This window comes from Ctenopharyngodon idella, chromosome 17 (assembly GCF_019924925.1).
Source record: "Ctenopharyngodon idella isolate HZGC_01 chromosome 17, HZGC01, whole genome shotgun sequence".
Taxonomy (NCBI): domain Eukaryota; kingdom Metazoa; phylum Chordata; class Actinopteri; order Cypriniformes; family Xenocyprididae; genus Ctenopharyngodon; species Ctenopharyngodon idella.
Genome location: NC_067236.1, coordinates 8,370,227 through 8,396,579, shown reverse-complemented (window position 1 = coordinate 8,396,579; position 26,353 = coordinate 8,370,227). Strand labels below are relative to the sequence as shown.

General features: G+C 37.1%; 1 protein-coding gene and 1 long non-coding RNA gene across 5 annotated transcripts in view; one reads left to right on the top strand and one right to left on the bottom strand.

The window, feature by feature from the left end:
- LOC127498962 (uncharacterized) overlaps window positions 1-23,772 on the top strand; it is a 425,088-nt gene extending 401,316 nt beyond the window's left edge. Inside the window, exon 3 of the long non-coding RNA XR_007926009.1 lies at window positions 23,757-23,772. This is a non-coding gene — a long non-coding RNA (uncharacterized LOC127498962). The remainder of the gene's footprint in view (window positions 1-23,756) is intronic.
- The window catches only part of grid1a (glutamate receptor, ionotropic, delta 1a), a 307,031-nt gene that overhangs the window by 86,949 nt on the left and 193,729 nt on the right, over window positions 1-26,353 (bottom strand). For all 4 annotated transcript variants that reach the window (XM_051868935.1, XM_051868938.1, XM_051868936.1 and 1 more), the window contains one exon: window positions 15,818-16,023. In XM_051868935.1, coding sequence (XP_051724895.1) covers window positions 15,818-16,023 — 206 coding nt within the window. The remainder of the gene's footprint in view (window positions 1-15,817; window positions 16,024-26,353) is intronic.

Here is a 26,353-nt window from a genome sequence, read left to right as displayed (position 1 = left end):
GCTTTTATGGATCAGCTTTTCGCTAGGGTTGTTGACCGTATGAGTTGCACAGAGACATCCATGTTGTATGAAACAGAACAAAGGGTCTTATTTACTAATAGTTGTATAAGTGTTCTTATTTGAAGGTGTAGTTCACCAAAAAATGAAAACTCTGTTGCTCAGATATTTTGAAGAACATTGGGGTCCAAACAATATTGGACCCCATTAACTTCAATTGTACGGAGTAAAGAGTGACAGAACTTTCATTTTTGGGTGAACTGTTCAGAAATGTTTCTCATGCAAACAAATGGCTAAAAATCTAGGTATATGCTCACATAAATTTGTTCTTACCATTATTCTAAATGAGGGGGCATGTGCATGCAGTTTGTATGTATATATGTATGTATCCACTGTAAAAAATTACCGTGATTTAAAACGGTTAAAAATTCTATGGTGAAAAACAGTTAATTGGTTTACAGAATGTTTCCGTACTATACACGGTGAATAACTGTAATAGATCTAATGGTATTGACATTCCCACAATTCCCTGTGTTAGTTTTTCTTAGTTTTTTCTAATCAGTTATATACATTTGGGTTTTATGTTACATCTAATGCTGTTAAATTAATGTTTATTGCATTTTTAAAATGTTACCATAATAGTGTTTAGTGTTTGTGTGAATGACACTGTGTGCACCTTCTATTAGTATTGTTCTTCTCAGCTTGTGGAAAAGCTGCTTGTGATGAGCTTTGATTCATCATGTGACTCATTACCACTGTGTTTGGTGGTTGTCAGTGTATTACAAAGGTACAAAACAGATATTAGTACTTCAATAGGTTGGTAAATTAACATTATATAAGTTAATAAAAAAAAACGTTTTTTTTTTTTTTGCCATAAATTTAACTGAATCTTTTTACAGTGTGTAAAATAAACAGTTATGAACCATAATTATACAATATAAACCTTTAAATTATATGGTTTTGAACTATAAAATAGACAGTAAACTAAGTGCTGTCCCATAAAACCTAAAATGTTGCTACCATATTTTTTAAGGTAAAGTTCTGGCAACCACAGCTGCTGTTTTTTTACCGTAAATTTTACGGGGATTTTTTTTTTTTTTTACAGTCAGTCAGTCAGTCAGTCTGTCTGTCTATCTATATTGATTTTCAATTTTGTATTTAATTTCAATTCGATTTAAGCATAGACTTGATTTTAGATGATTCTAAACTTGTTTTTGAATTCCTCGAAAAATGTTTTTTTCCTCGAAACCCTCCCCAATCGATTGATACCACTCATAGGTGTAATTAAACTTAAAGTTTTGTTGAATTATTACTTTTTAATCTTATGTTATTGTTTTACTTAATCAGTCAATTTATATCTAAAAATTTTATATTGAATCATTGTATTCGATAAATTACATGTCCTGCCTTTTAACTTTTTTAGGATATTGGTAATACTAGTTATATTGTTTATATTTGTTCCCCTGATAAAGTTTTTGCCATGTCTGTTTATTATATTGTGGTTTTTTTTTTTTTTTTTATTATATTGTGTTTTTATTGTGGCTAGTTTTGCTTTTCGTGATATCTGGCAACGCTTAATCAGTTCACTTGGAGCTTTAACGAAGAGAGAGGAGAGTTCAGAAGAAAGCAGAAGGAGAGCAGCAGTATGTATACTAAACAGCAGCTACTGTTAATGGAGTTACCAAATAAGGTAGGTTAAATTGTACACACCTTGTAACCGCATTATTATTTTACTGAAGCCCGTTGGAGACTGAGATGCCATCGCTGCTCAGACTATTATATTTGCCTCTCACGGCATGAGACAACAATATTTATGTATGTTGCACATGTCAAATTTATGTCCACATGAATGGCCAGACCCAGCGGCACTTCATGAGCATAACACTCCCCCCACCAGCTTGTTGCCATCCCACAGTGCATCCTGGTGCCATCACTTCTCCAGTTAAATGACGCAAACATATATGATCATGCATGTGATGTTAAAGAATACAGGACTCAGTGGACCAGACAACCTTCTTCCCCTGCTCGGTCCAGTTCCGACAATTTAAGTGCCCATTGTAGGTGCTTTCGACAGTGGACAGGGGTCACCATAGGCAGTAGAGTGCAATGCACTGTGTGTTGTGACACATTTCTCCCATAGCCATCATTACAATTTTGTGGGATTGTGCCACAGTAGACCTTCTGTTGGCTCGGACCAGACGGGATAGCCTTCGTTGCCCTCAGGCATTGATGACTTTTGAGTGCCCAACACCCTTTTGCTGGTTTGTGGTTTGTCCCTCTTCGGACCACTGTTGGTAAATTCTCTCCACTGCTAACTGGGAGCAACACACAAGCCTTGCCGTTTCAGAAATACTCTGAACCAGTTGCCTTGCCATAACAATTTGGCCCTTGTCAAAGACGCTCAGATCTTTATTACTGCCAAATTTTTCGGCAATCCAACACGTTGTTTATGAGAACTGATTGTTTCCTAACCATCTAACCTACCCAGACCAATTCTGCATGAAAATGTTTGCACACAAAGTGTTATGCACAAATATATTTGTATAGTATGCATACATTTATAAATATGAGACACAATAAATGAGTCCCAATGAGTTACGGGAAAACACTAAACATAATTCATTTATATAATGACAAACACTTACCAAACACTTCAAGATGAAGTAGTAGTTCCCCACAGTGAACAAACAATCAACCTCTAAATCAGTTATACATACAGGGCCTGATTTAGCATGTCTGAAACAGTCAGTATTAAATCCCAGTTGGTATATCACGCTGAATCAGGCTATTAATAAACACACTGATGGCTAGTTGCAAATTTAATCCTATGGAATATGATATTCATGATTAAATTAATTAATAACATTTACTTAAGAGTTAGAGTCATTTGAAGTTTTTTGCACTTAAACTTTTAGATTATGCCTCTAAATAGAAAAATTACAAAAAAAGAAAAATGACAGGATTCCACTGAGTTTCATTGCAATTTACCGAAATGAATTCTCGGGGAAACAATTTATTTCTGAAGGGCTCTTAAATGTCCCCTGAGGTTAAGCACTAACATAAGTAATAATCATCCATCACGTAGACGAGCTGCCAGATGTAACCTTTGCTGATTTTAATCTAACATCCTGCCACTTTCCATAACAAATTTTCCCCTTAGAGAAAGGTGTAAAACATTTCAAACTCAGGCTGTAAGTTAGTTAGTTGTTACAGTGGTTGTTGATTGACAGTTCGAATGAAAACACTGTCACTAGAGACAGTTTTGTAATGAAGAGTGTGAACCCTGTACTCAGGCGTTTGATTAATTGGGTATGCAATTGCCTTCAGTGGTGTATTCTAAGACATCTTGTATGAGTTCAGAAAGAGCTTCCTGAGAGGTTGAGAGCCTCTTAAAGACTTTTATCATGTTCATGATTAAACTTGACCTAGCTGTGACTCAACACCTTAAGTTTTGCTGACTCACCCGTGCACCGCATCAAAAACGTTCCCTTTAGATTCTTCTAACAAGAGCTTCTGACACAACACAGTGGAAACCTGTACTGTACAATCACTTCCTTTCTTAATCATGCAGCCGTTCTGTGAGCACACACCATGTAAAACCTTGAATAGGCCTAGAAATGAGTGTGAACGTTCAGCGCAGCATTCGGTAGACCCCTATCCGTATAGGTTAACAGTAATGCTAAGCACACCAGAGTGCTGTCAGTGCTTTAGCGGTGATGCTGAGAGCAGCAGAGATTTCAAAGTGATTCTGAAAGCTTCTCAAGTGTGTGAGGCAGCCTACGGGTCAGGTTTTTCACTGTCACACTTTAGAACTATCACCTAACCGCAGGAAACCACAGAATAGACAAGGAACTCTGTCTTTGATGTTGTTATTGGGGTTAGAGAGAAATCAAGAGCAAGGTGGAAGATTGATTAAAAAAATGCAGGAAGAAACTAAGAAAGAAAAAAAAAACAGACATAAAGAAAAATATCCTACATCAGTATTGACGAGAAGGCAGGTAGAGGTAGAAAAGATGGAGAGAAACAGTGAGAAAGTGAAGGAGTACTTCTCAGAGATGAATGAGGATAAGGACAGTGATAGATAACATGCTGACAGGCTTAATTTGTTGCTGCGGTGGGGGGCCAGGGGATCTAGAATGCAGGTTGTGAGTGTTTGTGTGGGTTTGCATGCAACATTTGTCCGAAATGTATGCTTGACAACCAAGAACCAGTCTAATTCAATTTTCAATACCATTATGACATCCAGTTCTGTTATGGGTTCTGCATCCTTCTGCTAATGTGGATGAAACACTGACTATACTAAACCACTCTGAAAAATAATATGAAGACAATAAATGAACAACACATACTCCTATTGTGATGCCTACACTGGTCGTATGCAACAACAAACACACAGCATGATCAGTGTAGACTGATCAAATGACTATAATGAATGAATCAATGAATGAATGAATGACTACAAATAAATAAATAAAAATAATCCTAAAAATTAAATTCCCTAAAAATCTGTAAGATTTTTAAAATTGAAAAACATGTACTATAAATATTTTACGAACTGTCAGAAACAGCAGAAGGGTCATTCCGTGTCAAATCAACCAAATTTTAGAAACTTCCCTGGCTCAAATTTTTGAATTTGTTAACATTTTTCTGTAGAAAGACAAACAGTGTTATAAATATGATAAAAGCCAAAATATTAAATGTAACAGATGTATATTTACTGAGTAATCCACTATTTTGGACATGGAGTCACATTAGGGTCCCAATATCTATGGGATTGAACAATATAGGGCCTTAAAAATGAAGATCCCAAAAGAAAAAAATATTAAGAATGAGAATCTAGAAGGATATTAAGATATCTTGAATACTTTTAGAGTTACAGGCATGACAACTTTAGAAAAATAATATTTATGGCACTCAGACAGGTATGTTTTATGCAATTGAGCTGTTCTTTAGATATTCCTCTTTAAAAGAAAAAAGTATCAGCTGTATGCAAAGTGACCCGCATTTGGTTTTTGACCACTGAAAATGTGTACAATTTACCAGTTTACTCATGGAGCTGCATTAACATGTCCATATCTTTGGTATTAAACCATCGAGGGCCTTTTAAATGAAGATACCAAAGGAAAGTTTGTTAAGAACCAGAATCTAAAAGGATATTAAGATATCTTTAATACTTACTGAGTTACAGGCATGCAAACTTAAGGCAAAAAACACAATAAGTGCTTTTTGCCATTTTTGCACTGCCACTGTTGTCATATAATGAAACAAAGATTGCTAAAGTCAACTGATTTTACTAATAGGCCTACCAATCTCTGTGTAAAAATAAAATAATGCTGCTGCCATCTTTCTAAAGTCATTTATACACCCCTGTAAACTGGCTCTAAATCTCAGGTGAAAATTGTCATTTTGACCCCCCTCTACAAAATAGTTTTACTCTTTTTTTTTTTTTTTTTTTTTTTTTTTACTCAGGATTACTCAGTAAATATACATCTGTGACACTTAATGTTTTGGCTTTCATCACAATTTATGTTTGTCTTTCTACAGAAAAAAATATTAACAAAATCAAAAATTTGACCTGGGGACCTCTGGTTGATTTGACACGAAAATGACCCAGAAGAGTTCTAAAAGTAATCAATCATTCAGATGCACACACTCTGTTTAAATTTGGTTGGATCAATTCATCACTTATTCTGACTGGTTGTTTGTTCATATAACAATGTGTAATTGAAGATACAAATGAAATAAAAATAACTAAAATATGTTACCAAAAAGTATTGTTTTTGTTTAGTACATTTGTTATGGTATGGATTTAGAGTAAGAAGTGCATGTTTTTGTTAATTAGCACCAAGCACTAAAAGAATTTTTAATGGAATCGTTAACCTGAAATTTAAGTGGAATCTGAATCAGAACTAGAATTGTTAAATGTGTCCCATCCCTAGTCCTAGCATCTGTGAAAAGGTCACAGTAAAGACCAAATATTTACAGTGTTGACAGTGAAATCCCAAAGTGTTTAGCTAAATACACAAGGCGTCTGTCAGGGTCTGGATGCAATCATCAGTCTGTAAGTGATGGCTTTTATTTTAGAACTATGACAAGGACAGTTCAGGGTATGGGCGGTAATGTCAGCTATAATCACTACTAGCAACGACAAACCACTCAGAGCTGCAAAATATACATTGCTATGATACAACCACTTTCAAGCATATCACCTGCTTTATTTTAAACAATACAGAAATGTCACTGCATATAAACAAACTGCCAAGCTATGTTATGCAAAGCCTTGTCTATGAAATTGGAATGACGCACTCTTGTATTTGAATAGCGTTGCAGCAGAATGCAGAATTAAATCACCACAGATGTCATCTCGTAGTGAAGCGAAAAAAATCAACAATGAAAAATATCATTAGGTTTCCTGAATACCCCGGTGAATAGTCATGGTCCAGTAAATTGTGATCTGAAATTTAATTTCAGTTGGTTTGTGTATGTTTTCATTAATAAAACACACACACACACACACACACACACACACACACACACACACAGAGGGAGAGAAATTATGAAAATATGAGTTTAGAGGAATATTACTTTCATTTAAGCGATTTTATTTCCGGCCTCATTATGGCATCAACAAAGTATGAAATTTAGTTTGCGAATATTATTTCTGCTAAGACTTCCTTACCACTTGATGCAGAAGAATTTGCATGTTTAGATAAACAAAATAATAAAATGAAAAGCTCCCATCCCAGGAGTCCCCTAATACTCCTGACAAAAACAATGACTTTGCAGACTAAAACAATTGATGAGCCTGAGACTCATTAGCATTCTGTGAGCGTTTAACAGGTCTTACCCCAACCTCTCTTTGTAAAATCAGCACGTCAGGAGTGTTCATTGGCAATTTAATAATTAAACCTTTAAAATACAACTGGATGTGGGTAATTATCTACGGAGTCTCATTAGGGCTGCTTTTGACGGATATGAAGAGGGTAGGTGTGTATGTGTATTAGTTCATGTTCTGCAGACAGGGGAGGGTAAAGCACTCATGTCATAATGAGAACAAAATGATATGCTAGGTGTGTTATTGTGTTGTCCACAATTATCTTTATGTCTGGTAGTAAAGAATGATTTCATAAGAGACGCATATCCCAACACAACTTTACAACAGTTGACTTTCAAAATGAGTTATAAGAAATGTGAACTCATTATGCCATGATGCAAGGGTGTTATGAGAGATTGCCCGAGGTGTTACTAAGTGGTTTCTATGGATTTATGGGTCGTTGCTAGGCCAAAATCAAAAGAGCCAACCCCAGGTCTCATATTCTACATACTATATGTCTTATTGCTTAGAAAAGCACAAGAGTTTAAAAGCACAAATACAAAGTTCTGTCATGAAACCCTAGATGGCGCAGGCTAATAGGTCCTTTAACTCAACCTGCTCGTTATCACATCATTATGTATAGGGCACAGCTGATTGGCTACTGCTGTATCAGTAGTCAATGAGCTTGCGTGCTCAACCTCCAAATACATGGGTATTTGCCTTAGCAGTGCAGCGCACTTTCAGAAACCCTCCACCTTCTCCAGCTCCACCTGTATAGATCTGCTACGGGTAATTCATGTACGCTATATTGTACAGCAGCAGCATGTCTTACTTGCTCACAGCAGTGTGTCGTGTATGTATTGGCAGTAGCAAGTCACGTACTTGGTCTGCAGCAGCAATAACCTAACTAGACAAAGATTTATTACAGCAGCAATAAAAGCAGCAGCAACGTAGCAGATCTATTCCGGCAAGACCAAACATATCAACATTGTCATACCCATTACCATGCCAAACACTCCGAGAGACGTCATGACAGAACTCCAATTAATTGCATGATTAAAAGTAGAGCTGTTCGATTAATTGGATTTTAGTTTTTGAAGAGCATTAAGCTCTTAATATACCTGCTGCTGTCTGTCATTAACGTTAATCAAACAACAAAAGAAAAAGACCAAATCTTTCACTGTTCTTGACTGAATGAACTTTGTAGCTTTAATAATAAAGTTTAATTCCTTCAAGCGAAGACTGTACTGTTTTAATTTACATTTGATAACTTTATTCAATTTCTGTAGTAGATTATCTGAATAATATACTGTTTTTTTTTGTTTGTTTTTTTTTTATTTTTTTTATCTTTTTCTGTTGTGTTTGTCCTATTATTGTAATTTGCTTTTTTTATTGTATTACTGACTGTTTATGTAGCATCCACCAGCTGGAGTGCCCATGAACTCCACCAGATGGCACTGCTCCTGACTCCCTTGCTTTCCCATCATAAAATTCAATCCCCATAACCTATTGCATGGACTCATTATTGTTTGATTACTTCCACCTGTGTCTCATTATCTGGTTAAACTCTGCCTATATAAGCCCTGTATTTTCACTCATTTTTTGCAAGTCTTATTTGTTCAGTGTTACACTGGAATGCTGAGCCCTGGTTTCCATTTTCTTAGCTTTGATCGTCTGCCTATTGTCCTGGTTTTCCCTGTTTGCCTTTGTTTTCTGCCCTGGTGTTTATTATCTGGATTATCTGCATGGTGTTTTGACCAATTTGCCTGTTTTATGAATTACGATTCTGGATTGTCCAATAAAGCTGCGTTTGGATCCTCAACCTGTCTGTCAGAGCAGTTCATAACATTTTACTTGTCTTCAACAATTGTTTGAGGACTTACATCACATACATTAGTTAGCCTAGCATTAGTTTTTTTTTCTGTGGTATTGAGAATTGTGAAATTCACTGGTATCTAAAATATTGATATCATAATAAATCTTATTTCCAGCAAAATATACTTATATCATGATTAAGATTTAGGCCATAATGTCCACTCTGAATCGGGTTAAATAATTAAAAGATTACATACAGAAATCATCATTATGATTATTGCCATAATTGAACAGCTCTAATTTAAAACATCATTTACATAAATAGAACAAATGGCCCAGCATGAATCAGAATTGAATATTTGGTGTTAGAGGTCTGTCAAAATCACTATGAGCTTAGTGATGCTTTGAAAAGAAACACAAGCTAAAAATCAGCCAGCACTCTCTGAAATCGCTCACATTGGCAAAAACACAAGATGCAGGTATCTAATGCAGTTTAGCTGTGGACCCTGTTCAGCAGCACAAAAGAAACTAAATTGAATCGCCCTTGGGGCCACCAGAAGCCTTTGTTTTGGATGAAACTCTCAATCAGCCACATCATTTTCTGCATTTTTCATCTAGTTACCAGGTCATTACAGTGATAACCTCCGCCAAGCTTCACTAGTGCCCAAAAAAAACAAAAAAACAAGGCAGCTTATTAAAAAAATAGTAACTGTAGATCTAAAAAAAAATATTGCTTAATTAATAAAACAAATTTAATGCTACAATAATGTGTTTGTTAGACTTGGAGATCTAAAAACATGGAAGGTGCTGATTCACCGTCCATTTAGCAGCTTACACTGTGCACCACAACAGGGAGACTTCAGACTGAGCCAGAGTCATCTGGCTAATGGGCTTGTGGCTCTCGGGAATGAATGGATATTTCAAGATCAGATGAATCTCTTGCTATATTTTTTATCTGGTCATTCTTGAATAGTTTGTGCTTGGGCTCAGTGTCCACATGCATGAGTGGATGGCTATTAAATGACAGACTATATGTACTGGATGGATGTACCTTGTGTCCTTGGCTATTTTCCACCTCTCTCTGCAAGTCCTGACAGGCTGACACGCTCGGCCTAATGCACAGTGGTGGTAATGGCTGTGTGAATCGCGTAGAGAGCCATGGAAGAATCAGAGCATGGAGAACCTCCCTAAAACACTGATAGCAGCTCTCTGAACCCAGCTGTTTATCTGACTGTGTCTCAGAGCAGCAAATCACCACGGAAATACACATATATACAAGACTTCCTCAAACAGACAAGGTTATTCAGATAAGAGTGAATGACTGCCCACAGGGCTTAGAACAAGAGAAAGATGGCACGGTAAACTCATTACCTCGACTACTCACAGTTCAATTTACACTTTTTAGACTATTGCAGAGAACTCCCAGGATGTATTGCTCTCTAAAGAACTCTATCTCTCAGCTGTCATACTGCTAACCAGCAGAAGAACCTGCTGTCCAAACTGGCCCCAGGTTCAATCTCAGCACATACATGTTGGTTCCACTATATTAGTGAGGATGTCTCATAGCCGCAATGGTTTTTATATGGAGGTGATGATATTTGCTAACACTAACCCTTGCACAAACCTGTTGATATCAGCAGATTTAAAGCAAAACATGATTTAGCTAATTTATGAGACTTTCCAATTGAGGACCACAAGGCAATGTCCGCTATTGTTTTCATTTAAAGCTACTTCTAGACTACTGTTCAAAAGCTTGGGGTAGGTAAATATTATTAGAATTTAAAATACCTGTTTTATATTTTAGTATGTATTAAAATGTAATTTATTACTGTAATGGCAAAGCGGAATTTTCAGTAGCCATTACTCCAGTCTTCGGTGTTACTTGATCCTTTAGTAGGTTTTGTAACAAATGTGAAAGTCTTTAATGTCAGTTTTGATCAATTTAATTCATCTTTGCTGAATACAATTTATTTCAGAAAAAATCTTACTGACCCAAACTTTTGAACAGTAGAGGAACTACTACATAGCTTTTTGCAAACTTTAAGATGACTTGATTTTTGCAAAACAGAATGTTCCATTTTAACTAATGTAATAATATTTTATCTAATAACACACAGATACTAAGATGTCCCTAAAGAGAATTTTTGAACTGTTGTATTGCCCAAAGTAAAGCTAAGCAAACCCAAACACATATACACAAATATTAAAGGGGACCTATTATGCAAAATTCACTTTTGCATGGTGTTTGGACATAAATGTGTGTTGGCAGTGGGTGTACACAACCACCCTATAATGATAAAAATCCAACCACTCCTTTTTTTTTTAATCCCCATAAATCATAAGCAGTGTCTCAGAACAAGCCGTTTCCAGATCCCTGGCAATGTGACGTCACTTTAGCCACAGGCCCCACCCATGAATGTTGACAGACACTGCCGCCCTGAGCGAGTTCACAGCGAGTTGTACACAGTCTGCCATTACTGCACTGACGAGAATGTCTCCCAAGCGTTTTAGGTGTTCTGTAGCTGGATGGATTAATCCACATAACTCTCTCCATTTACTCCCTAAATCGGAGCCGCTGAAGACGAGGTGGATTCATTTTGTTTTCGAAGAAAATGCTCCCTCAACTCTACCGAAATTTGTTTATGTCTGCGCGAATCATTTCACACCGGACTGCTTTGAGAACGAATGTCAATACAAAGGGACAATACAAAACATCCAGCCTCCAGAGTGATACTGGATACGGCAGTAATGAAGGTGAGAGCACTTTATTACAGTTCACCGGAGTTGATTTACGGATATAAAGTTTACCAGTTTATTAAGCACCACCCGAAAAGGCATAAGGTCTTTATATATTTGTTTACTGTTAGTTGTAACTAGTGTTTCTGTGTACTTCGCTGTGTATCTTGATGATAATGCAAGAGAGAGAGAGAGAGAGAGAGAGAGAGAGAGAGAGAGAGAGAGAGAGTTTATGGATAATAAATTAATGCACACTTGCACTGTGTTTTAAGCTCTTTCAGGGATTTTCTAGAGTGAAAACAGACGCTTCATATTTTGTGTGAAGTACAATAAACGTTATTAATCTCATAGGTTAACTGGCTTGTACTAATATAGTGGTTAAAAACAAAAAGACAATATAAGTTATAACCGTAATTGAACTAAACTATACCTGTTCTATTTCCATGCAGCATATATTTGCAGTTTCTGACATTATAGTGTGTCCTGACTCCTGACTGAATCCTGACAGGGGAGAATGAGCTCTTGAAGCTCCACCTTCTTTTGGCCGAGCGCAGCAGCTCATTTGCATTTAAAGGGCACACACTGAAACGGCGCAATTTTGCTCAACCCCAAAAAGTGGCAATTTTAACATGCTATAAAAAATTATCTGTGGGGTATTTTGAGCTAATACTTCACATACACACTCTGGGGACATCAGAGACTTATTTTACATTTTGTAAAAGGGGGCATAATAGGAGAGACACTCTCAATACACATTTCTAATTTGCTGAGCTAAGGATTTGTGAGAGGTGTAAAAGTAATCAGCACTGCAGATTATGATTTACGAGCAGCCCAAAGTATGAACAATGAATAATAAATAATATTTATTTTCAATACATCCTCCATTTTTTATCTATATCTATCGCAATAGATATGCGGCAAAAATCTGGTTTGATCAAAGCATATGTATAATAATACATAAATTATAATAAGAACATATTTAACATTTAAAAATGCTCTCAGGGACACTGTAGTGCTCACTTTACATAAATAAAAATGAGTGATGTATACAATTCTCATGTTCACAAGGTGGCTGTCTGATAAAATGAGCAGTTTTCAACCCTCTCATCACTTTTACATTAAGAAATTAAAAAAAAAAAAAGTGTATATAGATTGGCGAAATTGTCCTTGTAAAGGCTCAAGAAGTTTGGGACTGGGTAACACTTTATTTTGATAGTCTACTTTAGACATTCTACAAACTACAAGTATCTTTGCAACTACATGTCAACTACCAGTCATTAGAGTATTAGTAGACTGCTAACACTTTATTTTGAGGCTCCCTCAAGAGACATTCTACTGACTGTATGTATCTTTGCAACTACATGTCAACTTATTCTACTAATACTCTAATGAGAGTTACTGTAGTTGTAGTTGTAAAGTTATGTCTAAAGTGGACTATGGAAATAATGTGTAACCTGGGACTGTAATAGCTGGAGTGTCACTTGGTTAAGTCTCTTGCTTGAGGGCCCTACGGCAGTGACCACAGCAGAGTGAGGGATTTAGATATGAACAACTCCTGACACTCAGTTGTAATCCCTCACACATCGCTATCAGGATTTAAACCAACAACCTTCTAAACACGACAACAGTCACTGCTATCTCAAATAGCTCCCACTAATTTAAACACGATTCTCTCCTCCTTCAATCGTAAAGTGTTCCAATCATATTCCTGAGATTACAGCTAAACAGAAAGCAATGCACAGGATGAGCCACTTTAGTTATTTTCCAGCCCATTTGGCACAACAGTCCATGTGCCTATCCAGCAAAAGCTTCATTCAAAAAAGACCTTATTAGCAGACAACAAACAACACTTTGCCATAGGCCACACAAACACACACAGGCTAATCAAACAAAATTGGGACTTTCTGTACATGTCTGCAGACTTCTACTGTGCTTATAATAATATAAAACTAGTGCTGTCAGTCGATTAAAAAATTAACTAATTAATCACACCTTTTTTTTTTCTTTTCTGTAATTAAAGGTGCAATCAATGTGTAAATTTTAGGAGGATCTATTGACAGAAATTCAATATAATATACATAACTATGTTTTCAGTGGTGCATAAAGACCTTACACAATGAACCGTTATGTTTTTATTACCTTAGAATGAGCCTTTTCTATCTACATACACCGTGGGTCCCCTTACATGTTAAGTCACCATTTTGCGCCGGCATGTGTCTACAGTAGCCCTAAACGGACAAGCTGCTCTACAGTGCACTTTGCTTGACTAGCTTTTCTCTGCTGTCTCAGACGATGACATATTTGTCCTGTGTTGGCCACCGTAGCTTCTCTACATTGCAATTCGCAACCTCACCGCTAGATGCCGGTAAAATTTACACACTGCACCTTTAATGCAATTAGACATTGGAGTTTTTAATAATTTTTATATTGTAATAATTTCACAGTTACTCTCCAAATTAATGTAGATACAACTTAAAGACAGTATATTTTAAATATTTGTTTAAATTGGCATCTTTTTATGAATGAAGGCCAGTATCACTGATACTAATACTGGTACTGATGTCTCTATGAAATTGATTTTTTTAAACATTAATTACAGACATTCAACATTACAGTATAACTAAAAGCTATCAATTTCAACATTTATTAGGCTTTAAAAAAATAACTTTTAATTTAAGTGAACTTAAAACAATCTTCACATAAACCTATTATAATAAATGCCATAATTACCTGTGGTCTTCCTATCTGTCTAACAGGTAGGAAATATACAGAAAATGAATAAAGTTATCAAACACTTTACAGTCTTCACTGCATAAATTATAAATTAAATATAGATTAATCATTCTTAAAGCTACAATTTCCTCTGTTAGCTTTGTTCTTTGTTTAAAGGGTTAGTTCACCCAAAAATGAAAATAATGTCATTTATTACTCACCCTCATGCCATTCCACACCCGTAAGACCTTCGTTAATCTTCGGAACGCAAATTAAGATATTTTTGTTGAAATCCGATGGCTCAGTGAGGCCTGCATAGCCAGCAATGACATTTCCTCTCTCAAGATCCATAAAGGTACTAAAAACATATTTAAATCAGTTCGTGTGAGTACAGTGGTTCAATATTAATATTATAAAGCGATGAGAATATTTTTGGTGCGGCAAAAAAACAAAATAACAACTTATATAGTGATGGCCGATTTCAAAACACTGCTTCATTAAGCTTCGGAGCGTTATGAATCTTTCGTGTCGAATCAGCGGTTCGGAGCACCAAAGTCATGTGATTTCAGCAGTTTGGCGGTTTGACACGCGATCCGAATCATGATTCGACACGCTGATTCATAACGCTCCGAAGCTTCATGAAGCAGTGTTTTGAAGCCATCACCATATAAGTCATTATTTAGTTTTGTTTTGGCACACCAAAAATATTCTCGTTGCTTTATAATATTAATATTGAACCACTGTACTCACATGAACTGATTTAAATATGTTTTTAGTACATTAATGGATCTTGAGAGAGGAAATGTCATTGCTGGCTATGCAGGCCTCACTGAGCCATCGGATTTCAACAAAAATTTGTGTTCCGAAGATGAACGAAGGTCTTACGGGTGTGGAGCGGCATGAGGGTGAGTAATAAATGACATTATTTTCATTTTTGAGTGAACTAACCCTTTAACATTAACGACAGACATCACAGCAACTGGTTTAATAGGCTGCTGTGACTTTAAGAGCTGCCGCTGCCCAACATGACGTGAATCTGATGCACATCTCATCTTCTCACAACTCTTTAAGTTCATTTAAGATGTTATTTAACTAATTTAAGACTGCTTTTATGAGGATACTTGACAAAACGGGCATTTTGGCATAATTCTGTGTGTTATTGTTTATTCAGGCGCAAAAGACAACTCGATAGTGGCGCACGTCGTTCTGTGCACAGGAGTCGTGTGTATCACGACATTACATTATCATTCTCATTTGTCTTGTCACGTTTGAATGGTTTAAAAGCATCTGCATGAATAAAAGCGCGGTCATATAATGCAACAATAACCAAATTATGACGGAAAAAATGGATGCTGCATTAATTGTGCTAAATATTTTTAACACGTTAAACTGAAAAATTAATTGCATGCGTTAATGTAATAATTTCAACAGCACTCCATAAAACCAATCCTAACACTAAGATTATACATGTAATACATATAATAACAATATTATTATTTATAATATTATTATAATACATTATATTAATATATACATATTAATATATTTCATATAAATACATAAATACATAAATAAAAATAAAACATGCAATTTCTAGAAAGTATTAATATTGTAATATATTCATAATATATAAAATGTGTATAAAATTGATGTATACTATGATGTATATATTTTTAGCCTAATATAAGTTCTAATATTTAAAATACATAGACACTTCTGAACTGCTGTTACAATGGCTCCTACCTGGTGTATGAAGACCTGGGCAGTGCGAGGACTGAGCAGCAGGATGGCCCGTCTGAGCGTGTCCCGGTAACGGTTCAGCTCCTCCATCCTCATTGTGCTGAACAGGGTAGAAAAGACCTTTGTCACATTTCGGTCAACTTGCTGTAGAGACACATCCAAACCCATTCGAGATGCCTGGTCCAGAAATCCACGCATACCCCGCACATCTGAAACAGAGCGTGAGAAAATGCAAAAGACGGTGGTTAAAAACCAAGACTCGTGTGCAGAGAGCTAAAAACCGCATTTAAGATGAAGAATGAGATGAAAATAGATCAAATACAGACTGAACATTTGATTTAAGATCAGAGGTTTCCAGACAGAATAACTTCAGACCCAACTGTAAATTTACTTTAGAGAAATTATGCAGAAAGGGATAGTAAGATCTGTGAAAAAATATCATATTTTGTTCTAGAGAAGAAAGAAGGTCATCTGGGTTTAGAATAACATGAGAGTGAGTAAATGATGACAGATTTTTTTTTTCTTCATCAACTTTCCCTTTAACTTCTGAAAAGAAAGTCTCTGTTCCTTGCTCTGGAGATTCAAGGAGTACAGGAGAAAAATAATCCTGTTTTCTTGCCCTTTTGCACATCACGGACGTCAAGTCACGTTGTACTCAGTCTACTGAAGTGGCTTTTAGATGGCTTAATTGTCCGGCATTGAACTTTCAAACCATCTACTTGCAGAATGGGCAGAAGAACTGTCCTCTACGAGGGTCAAAAAGTGAGAATGAGACTTCAAGGTCTAATTAGAGCTATATAGACCAATCATAAAAATGCATGAATACTTCAACTTAACTGTGTACATTTATGGTCTTCACTTCGAGCTGTAATTATGTTTTCATAGCATGACATTGAGGCAGTCAAAATGTTGTGAAGAGCTATAAGTTGTCTGGCGTCTACTACACTTTCCATTACGTCTTTTATTTATTGCTTGAAAAAACCCCAGAAGAAACAGAATACATTCAAGAACCTGTCAACATAAGGAAGCAAAACAGACTGATAAAAAGCATTAAGAGGAGCAGAAAATATTTATTCCATCTTCAGATTTCAGTTGTTGACAGCAGCTTTGTCTCTCCTGCAAACAAATCGGAAAAAGTCGTGTTGTATACGCTACCAAGTGGCAAAACGTTATTTTATTTAATTATCATAGAAAAAGTCAACACAAATGTCTTCTAAAATTATTGATATTACCATTAACAACATGACAAAGGCTGACTATGACATTTGGAAATTTTCTAATTGCACAAACAACAACAGGAATACAACTGATCAGCGAATCCGTATTATTTATAATATTCTGGGTTGTATTTTCTTTTATCCTGTGATATTTTGTTTGTTCATATTTTTTAAGGATGAGGGCATATCACACAGCCTTTCCTAAACACATTTGTCTAATTTTATTAGCATATCAAGTGATATGAATTTGTGGCAAAGTACTGTAGCTTGATTGGATGTGTTTAACATCAACAATGAGGAGATATTTTAAAAGATATTTTTTCTCTTACATCTAAAAAGTTGATATTTACAGTGGCTTATTTTGCAATCCTAATTATCAATATTTAAATGATTAGTTGCATTCGTTTTTCCTGCCGCCCAACAGAGTTGTGATCCATTTTTGGATTGCAAAGTTGACAACTACTGATGTTTTTAAAATTCTGACACATGGTTAAGCAAAAAAAAAAAAAAGAATTACCTTTTTTCCTTTTCTGTTTCTCTTATTTAATAATTTCCCTTTCACATATTATGAGCTATTTCTGCACTGTATGATAATTTTGTTTGTTAATAATAATTATCAAACATATCATCAGATATTATCAAACATATAAAATGAAATTGCCTGTGCTTTCTTCCATATCTGACATCAAGTTTATCTTTTGCTTCAAGCATAAATTTATTCAGACAACCACAGTCCAGTTTTCAGGGTTATACTGCAACACAGCAAAGCAAATCAAGATATCAAGAATGATCAAACACCATATTATTTTGCACGTATGTGTGAGTGTGTACTTGATCATATTTCTCTTGATTATAACCCTCTGTGCACTGCGGTATACTACAAGCTACAAACTGTTTCCATGACAACTGACCATCAAAACACTCCTTTCAAAACAGATTACATGCGGTGTTCTCAAAACAACAACCAATAAGAAAGTCTAATCATTTGAGCACTTGAGCAAAAAAGTTGTACTAAATACACTAATGAAAACCCTTTCAGCATAACTGGCAATAACCTTAGTATGCTAGTATTATTATTATTATTAGTTTTTTCATTTAAATTGTTATTATTCTCAATCCAAAAGCTTGCAGGTCATCTTGATGTATATTAGTATTTAAATACATGCAAAGAGGACAATGAAAACATCAATACAATATATAAAAAAGATTATATATAATAATAATAATTACTAGTATTAAGTATAATGCATTTTTAAAAATAATATTATGGTATATATATTATATAAAATTTATTATAAAACACCACATTTTCTTTCATGATGCAAGACCATGTAACATTTAGAAAATGAATTTGTGAACAGATGAATTAATATCTTCTCAAGTGTAATGAAGCATGTGTTAGTAAAATTATATATATAAAAAACTCTGACTGTTGAAAACAGAAAAGGGTAAGAGAAAGTTGATTTTGCTCCATGATAACAGGTCAATTTAACCTACAGGTGATTGATTAGCAGCACTAGATTTAGTGGCATTAGCAGTGCTTCAGTAGACATTTGGTGAGCAAAGAGTATTCACAACAATTTCCAGCAGCTGTTATTTCTGTAGAAGAGTTAGAAATAAAACAGACAGTCTAAGAGCAGGACTAAAGCATACTTGCTACATTAACAGAGCGCAATGGAAAACGTAAAGCAGATTTGGCCATGGTGCTATTGGGAGGAAGAACAGGTAATGGTAAAAGTCACTTCCACCTGCTATAGTCTGATGAATTAACTTGAGCAAATACATCAGGATGAACTGAATTTGAAGCTTTTGTACATTTGGATACAATGAACATTTAATTATAATTTAATTTCAATGATTAAACAATCAAATTAACATAACATTTGCAAGAATTCATTATTTTATCAACCTAAACAGATTTGAAATTGATTTATGCATCTCAAAAAGTGGCTGATAATATGTTAATAAAATGTGTGTCAGTATTTATGCAAATATAGACACATGCTATATACTGAACCACACTTTACAAATGAATACAATTAATTACACTAAAAATATGCTGGGTTATTTTTCTAACGCAAATGCTGGGTTCAGCCTTTTGGGTCATTTTATTGGGTTATTTTTAATATTTTACCTGGGTGCTGGGTATTTTTTCTGTAACTCAACTGCAGGGTCATTTTTACTGTCAATACAAATGATGAACCCCCTCATATACCTACCCAGCGCTGGGTCAAGGTAACCCAGGGTAGTCTGGGCCAAACCGGTTAAAACTGGATCAATTTGTCAAAAGCCATTTTGTGTTCTGTTCTGAGAGAAAATGTCCTGAAAGAAAATTAAGGTTTATATCCGTTGTATTCCTTTAAAATTGTTACTGTACAAATGTCTGTAGTCTCACATTTTACCTTTTTTTGTTTGCATGTATGTTGCAGCTAATGTCTGCTTGGAACGCTAGCCTTCTACAAACGCAGCATGATATCGTGTGATACCCGCGATGGCCAATAAGAGCGAGCAAGCTTCACCAATCGGATGTTGCATTCTTCTATAACTGAAACTTTGCAAACATGCCACGAAAGTGGTGTATTGAGAAAGAGGATCACTCATATTCTTTTTTTCTCCTTTGTTTTTCACTGCAAAACAGAACACGCGCTAGGAGAGCCAGCTAAAAACGTTGACTGTCCTCCATTTGTTTTTCTTCTCAAGTCACGTTTGATCTCACGAGTTTCTGTGAGATCTTGTGTCACTGTAAAAATTGTTCCTAAAATCAACAGGTGTGTGGTCCTGCGGTGTGTTTGTAGTATAATACTAAAAATTGGTTGAAATGTTGGCAGTCAATGTTCTCAGACGCTTAGGACTGTGCATGGCTGGTCCAGCCTGAAAAATGCTGTTTTTTCATGATTTGAACATTTAGAATCATAACTTATGAGACAGCTGTTGTCAGATTTCATTAGTGATTTCAAATATGAAATTTATTTGTAAGCGTGGTGAACAGCTTTGAAGAATTTGAGGTCTCCCCATTCAGAGATAGAAGCTGTACTTGCATAACTGAAATAGCTTCCCAAGAGGCGTTTTTTAAAGATGGCCGCCAAGTGAAATGACTTGCCTTAAGCCCGGGATACACTGCACGATTTTAGCAATCCTACAAGATCATTACAAATCACACTGTGTGACATGGATCTATTAAACTTGGGTACGACATGCATGTAGACTGTACGATGATGACACATATTGACTCGTGGGCTACGATGCAATTTTCAAACACACTGTGCGTTGATCATGCTGAATTTCTGACACTGTCAGAAAATGATTGTAGGCTATCTTTGGTCGCAAGACCGGGAAAATAGCCGTCTTTGAACCTCTCTCACTGTACAACATAGGACCACCGATTAAGAGCCACGATCACAGAAATCGCCACGATTGTTTCACGATGGCAATCTTTCGTCTGGGACAGCCAAAAATCATACAGTGTATCCCGGGCTTTAGAGGGACAGTGCGTTTGATGGGTTGAAATTTAAATGTCTGACAGACGAGATGGTAAAAGGTAAAAGCTGTTTTTGATATAACTTTTCGAACATGAATATATAAAATTGTCATTTAAAGAACTGAACAGCCAATTGATACCAGTTTTTCCCCACAGATTTCCAATGGCTGCTCTTGCTGCTCCTGTCAACATCCTAAAATGTTTACTAAATGTTTTTGAGCATTTTATGATTGTAAAAGGCTGACTTGCCACTGAATAAAAACTATCATATATGAACTGTTCCTAAAATAACAGATTTTAGAGTGAATTTTTATTATTTAAAATGAAAAACCCAAAATGTATAAAACCCAAAGACTGGACGACGCACCTTCAATTTCTTCCATTGTAGAAAAATGAATCCGCAAATGTCCCAATATGGTGCTGATTCAAGACCTGAGTCTGCGAAGTAGTGAACTTGGGACCTGAGTCTGCGCAGTAGTGAGCGGGAAGCAGAGGCGCTGTATCAAGGCCACGCCCACACTCCCACAGAATTGGTTAGTACAGAACAACTCATTATGTCGGTGTGAAATAAACAGCTCTAAAAATGTAGAAATTAAAGTTAAAGGTCCAATCTCCTTCCAAAAAAAAGTCTGTTGGTGCTTCAGAGACTACTTCGCTCAGAGAAGCTGTCAATATCAGCTGTCAATCATAACGTCACACTCCTGTTTTTATAGCATCAAATAACTAACTAAAACCAAACTTGTTCAAAAAAAAAAAAAGATGCTTGATCTTCAGCATGATAAAAACTACCTAAAATGACAAAAAACATCTTTGGAAAAAAATGATTTGAAGTGTAATTTGATTGTTTAGTTTGTCTCATGTCCCATAAGATTACATGGAGAGGGTGGGGTTTATGACCTATACTAGGACCAGCCACCTGGGGGATGATCGAAACGTTTTGGCTTCTCTTTTCAGGACTTATGCGGCTCACTTGATAAAACCCAACAAGTTGGGTCAGCATGTGTTCAACAGAGTGTATGGTTACTAAGGAGGTCACAATAATGCATCACTAAATCACCATATGCTAACCAATCAAATTCAATCAATAAATATCATATTATTCTCCTTTCTTGATGCTTGTGACTTTGGTATGACTAACAACTAAAGACCTATCAATATTCCCAACCAGCAAACACACCAGACATAATACAGAGATTAGTTTGAGAATACCATTGTAATTCAATTATCATAGCTGTAGCTACAAACAAACTGAAGAGAAATTTTAGTCTCTTAACGATACAGAAATATATAAATAAATGCTGTAGAAATCTGTGGAAAGAAACAGATGAGAAAAATCTTTCGAGAAATAAATTGGATTTGCTTAAAGAGTGTAATTATATATCTAAAGGCATATACAAGCTGCCATCTCACTGAGTAAGACACGGGTGAAAGAGGTGTGCAGGGAATCAATGGAGCTCTAATAAAGAACGGTTCGATGTTCCCCTGTTCCTTCATTTGTAATAAAAAGAAGGGGTTGAAAAATAAAATTCAAGGCTTGTTCTTGGATTTAGTTCTTGATTAAAGCAGCATGATGTTGTGTAACAAATCGACAGCCATATCATGATGTAATCAGCAAGATCTTGAATACAACACATCTATCTCATCAAGAACCACAGTCTGATGTGAGCAATATCTTGCTAAGCTAAATTATATTTAGCAGAATATTACAGAGGGATAAGATCATTCATTTTAAACATCAAAGGACTTAAAATCACAACAACAAAGACTGTGCATTTCATAACAACCATATACTAGTTCGGTATTTAATAAAAGCATCTTCACAAGATGACATACATTGTGATGAATGGACTGCAGGATGCTTGATCTTTGCATTAAAGGTCATCGACCACAACAATTCAAAAGTTGTTTAATTGGTTCTGCATATGGTTAGGAGTTATGAACCCTCATCATTTCATACACCACAAAGACATCTAGACAGTTGCTAGGAGATGGTATATTCATTTCATCTGTATTTTCTTTTTATGATTCTGTTTGTGTCTTAATCCCCCGGCCTGCTGTACAGCGATCTGGGGGCCGGAGTGTGAGTATTACTCATGAAGGCCATGGGGAGAACTCGTCCTGGAAAGACTTGAAATACTTATGTCCTAATAAATGAGAGAGGTGTTGGTTGACACACTGTTGATTGGGTCCACGTGACAGCACTGTAGAATCTACACGGTCCTGGACACGGTTGCTCATTTAACAGTCTGTGACACGAACTGCCCAGAGACATACCCTGAATGTAAAACAAAACTTCTGTGTATCTCTCTTCATCTCACTTAGAGATGAGTTCTTCTTGTCTTGCAGAGGAAGCCAATTGAAAAAGGTTCACCATTATATATATATATATATACACTGAACAAAATTATAAACGCAACACTTTTGTTTTTGCTCCCATTTTTCATGAGCTGAACTCAAAGATCTATGTACACAAAAGGTCTATTTCTCTCAAATAATGTTCACAAATCTGTCTAAATCTGTTAGTGAGCGCTTCTCCTTTGCCGAGATAATCCATCCACCTCACAGGTGTGGCATATCAAGATGCTGATTAGACAGCATGATTATTGCACAGGTGTGCCTTAGGCTGGCCACAATAAAAGGCCATTCTAAAATGTGCAGTTTTATCACACAGCACAATGCCACAGATGTCGCAAGTTTTGAGGAAGTGTGCAATCGGCATGCTGACTGCAGGAATGTCCACCAGAGCTGTTGCCCATGAATTGAATGTTCATTTCTCTACCATAAGCCGTCTCCAAAGGCGTTTCAGAGAATTTGGCAGTACATCCAACCGGCCTCACAACAGCAGAGCATGTGTAACCACACCAGCCCAGGACCTCCACATCCAGCATCTTCACCTCCAAGATCGTCTGAGACCAGCCACCCGGACAGCTGCTGCAACAATCAGTTTGCATAACCAAAGAATTTCTGCACAAACTGTCAGAAACCATCTAAGGGAAGCTCATCTGCATGCTCGTCGTCCTCGACCTGACTGCAGTTCGTCGTCGTAACCGACTTGAGTGGGCAAATGCTTACATTCGATGGCGTCTGGCACTTTGGAGAGATGCTCTCTTCACGGATGAATCCCGGTTTTCACTGTACAGGGCAGATGGCAGACAGCGTGTATGGCGTCGTGTGGGTGAGCGGTTTTCTGATGTCAACGTTGTGGATCGAGTGGCCCATGGTGGCGCTGGGGTTATGGTATGGGCAGGTGTATGTTATGGACAACAAACACAGGTGCATTTCATTGATGGCATTTTGAATGCACAGAGATACCGTGATGAGATCCTGAGGCCCATTGTTGTTCCATTCATCCATGACCATCACCTCATGTTGCAGCATGATAATGCACGGCCCCATGTTGCAAGGATCTGTACACAATTCCTGGAAGCTGAAAACATCCCAGTTCTTGCATGGCCAGCATACTCACCGGACATGTCACCCATTGAGCATGTTTGGGATGCTCTGGATCGGCGTATACGACAGCGTGTTCCAGTTCCTGCCAATATCCAGCAACTTCGCACAGCCATTGAAGAGGAGTGGACCAACATTCCACAGGCCACAATCAACAACCTGATCAACTCTGTGCAAAGGAGATGTGTTGCACTGTGTGAGGCAAATGGTGGTCACACCAGACACAAACCCTGACTGGTTTTCGGACCCCCTCAGACCCCCCCAATACAGTACAACTGCACATTTTAGAGTTGCCTTTTATTGTGGCCAGCCTAATGCACACCTGTGCAATAATCACGCTGTCTAATCAGCATCTTGATATGCCACACCTGTGAGGTGGATGGATTATTTCGGCAAAGGAGAAGTGCTCACTAACACAGATTTAGACAGATTTGTGAACAATATTTGAGAGAAATAGGCCTTTTGTGTACATAGAAAGTCTTAGATCTTTGAGTTCAGCTCATGAAAAATGGGGGCAAAAACAAAAGTGTTGTGTTTATAATTTTGTTCAGTGTGTGTGTATATATATATATATATATATATACATACACACACACACACACACACACACACACCGATCAGGCATAACATTATGACCACTGACAGGTGAAGTGAATAACACTGATTATCTCTTCATCACGGCACCTGTTAGTGGGTGGGATATATTAGGCAGCAAGTGAAGAACATTTTGTTCTCAAAGTTGATGTGTTAGAAGCAGGAAAAATGGGCAAGTGTAAGGATTTGAGCGAGTTTGACAAGGGCCAAATTGCGATGGCTAGATGACTGGGTCAAAGCATCTCCAAAACTGCAGCTCTTGTGGGGTGTCCCAGGTCTGCAGTGGTCAGTATCTATCAAAAGTGGTCCAAGGAAGGAACAGTGGTGAACTGGTGACAGGGTCATGGGTGGCCAAAGGTCATTGATGACCATGGGGAGCGAAGGCTGGCCTGTGTGGTTTGATCCAATAGACAAGCTATTGTAGTTTAAATTGCTCAAGATGTTAATGCTGGTTCTGATAGAAAGGTGTCAGAACACACAATGAATCACAGTTTGTTGCATATGGAGCTGCATAGCTGCAGAACAGTCAGGGTGACCATGCTGTCCAGTCCACTGGCGAAAGCATGTGAGCATCAGAACTGGAAGAAGGTGGCCTGGTCTGATGAATCAGGTTTTCTTTTACATCACGTGGATGGCCGGGTGCATGTGTGTCGCTTACCTGGGGAACACATGGCACCAGGATGCACTATGGAAAGAAGACAAACTGGCAGAGGCAGTGTGATGCTTTGGGCAATGTTCTGCTGGGAAACCTTTTGGTCCTGCCATCCATGTGGATGTTACTTTCACACGTACCACCTACCTAAGCATTGTTGCAGACCATGTACACCCTTTCATGGAAACGGTATGCACTGGTGGCTGTGGCCTCTTTCAGCAGGATAATGCACCTTGGTGTTCACTTGGCCTCCAAATTCCCCAGATCTCAATCCAATTGAGCATATGTGGGATGTGCTGAACAAACAAGTCCGATCCATGGAGGCCCCATCTCGCAACTTAAAGGACTTAAAGGATCTGCTGCTAACATCTTGGTGCCAGATACCACAGCACACCTTCAGGGGTCTAGTGAAGTCCATGCCTCGACGGGTCAGGGCTGTTTTGGCAGCAAAAGCGGGACCAACACAATGTTAGGAAGGTGGTCATAATGTTATGCCTGATCGGTGTATATACAGTGGGTACGGAAAGTATTCAGACCCCCTTAAATTTTTCACTCTTTGTTATATTGCAGCCATTTGCTAAAATCATTTAAGTTCATTTTTTTCCTTATTAATGTACACACAGCACCCCATATTGACAGAAAAACACAGAATTGTTGACATTTTTGCAGATTTATTAAAAAAGAAAAACTGAAATATCACATGGTCCTAAGTATTCAGACCCTTTGCTGTGACACTCATATATTTAACTCAGGTGCTGTCCATTTCTTCTGATCATCCTTGAGATGGTTCTACACCTTCATTTGAGTCCAGCTGTGTTTGATTATACTGATTGGACTTGATTAGGAAAGCCACACACCTGTCTATATAAGACCTTACAGCTCACAGTGCATGTCAGAGCAAATGAGAATCATGAGGTCAAAGGAACTGCCTGAAGAGCTCAGAGACAGAATTGTGGCAAGGCACAGATCTGGCCAAGGTTACAAAAAAATTTCTGCTGCACTTAAGGTTCCTAAGAGCACAGTGGCCTCCATAATCCTTAAATGGAAGACGTTTGGGACGACCAGAACCCTTCCTAGAGCTGGCCGTCCGGCCAAACTGAGCTATCGGGGGAGAAGAGCCTTGGTGAAAGAGGTAAAGAAGAACCCAA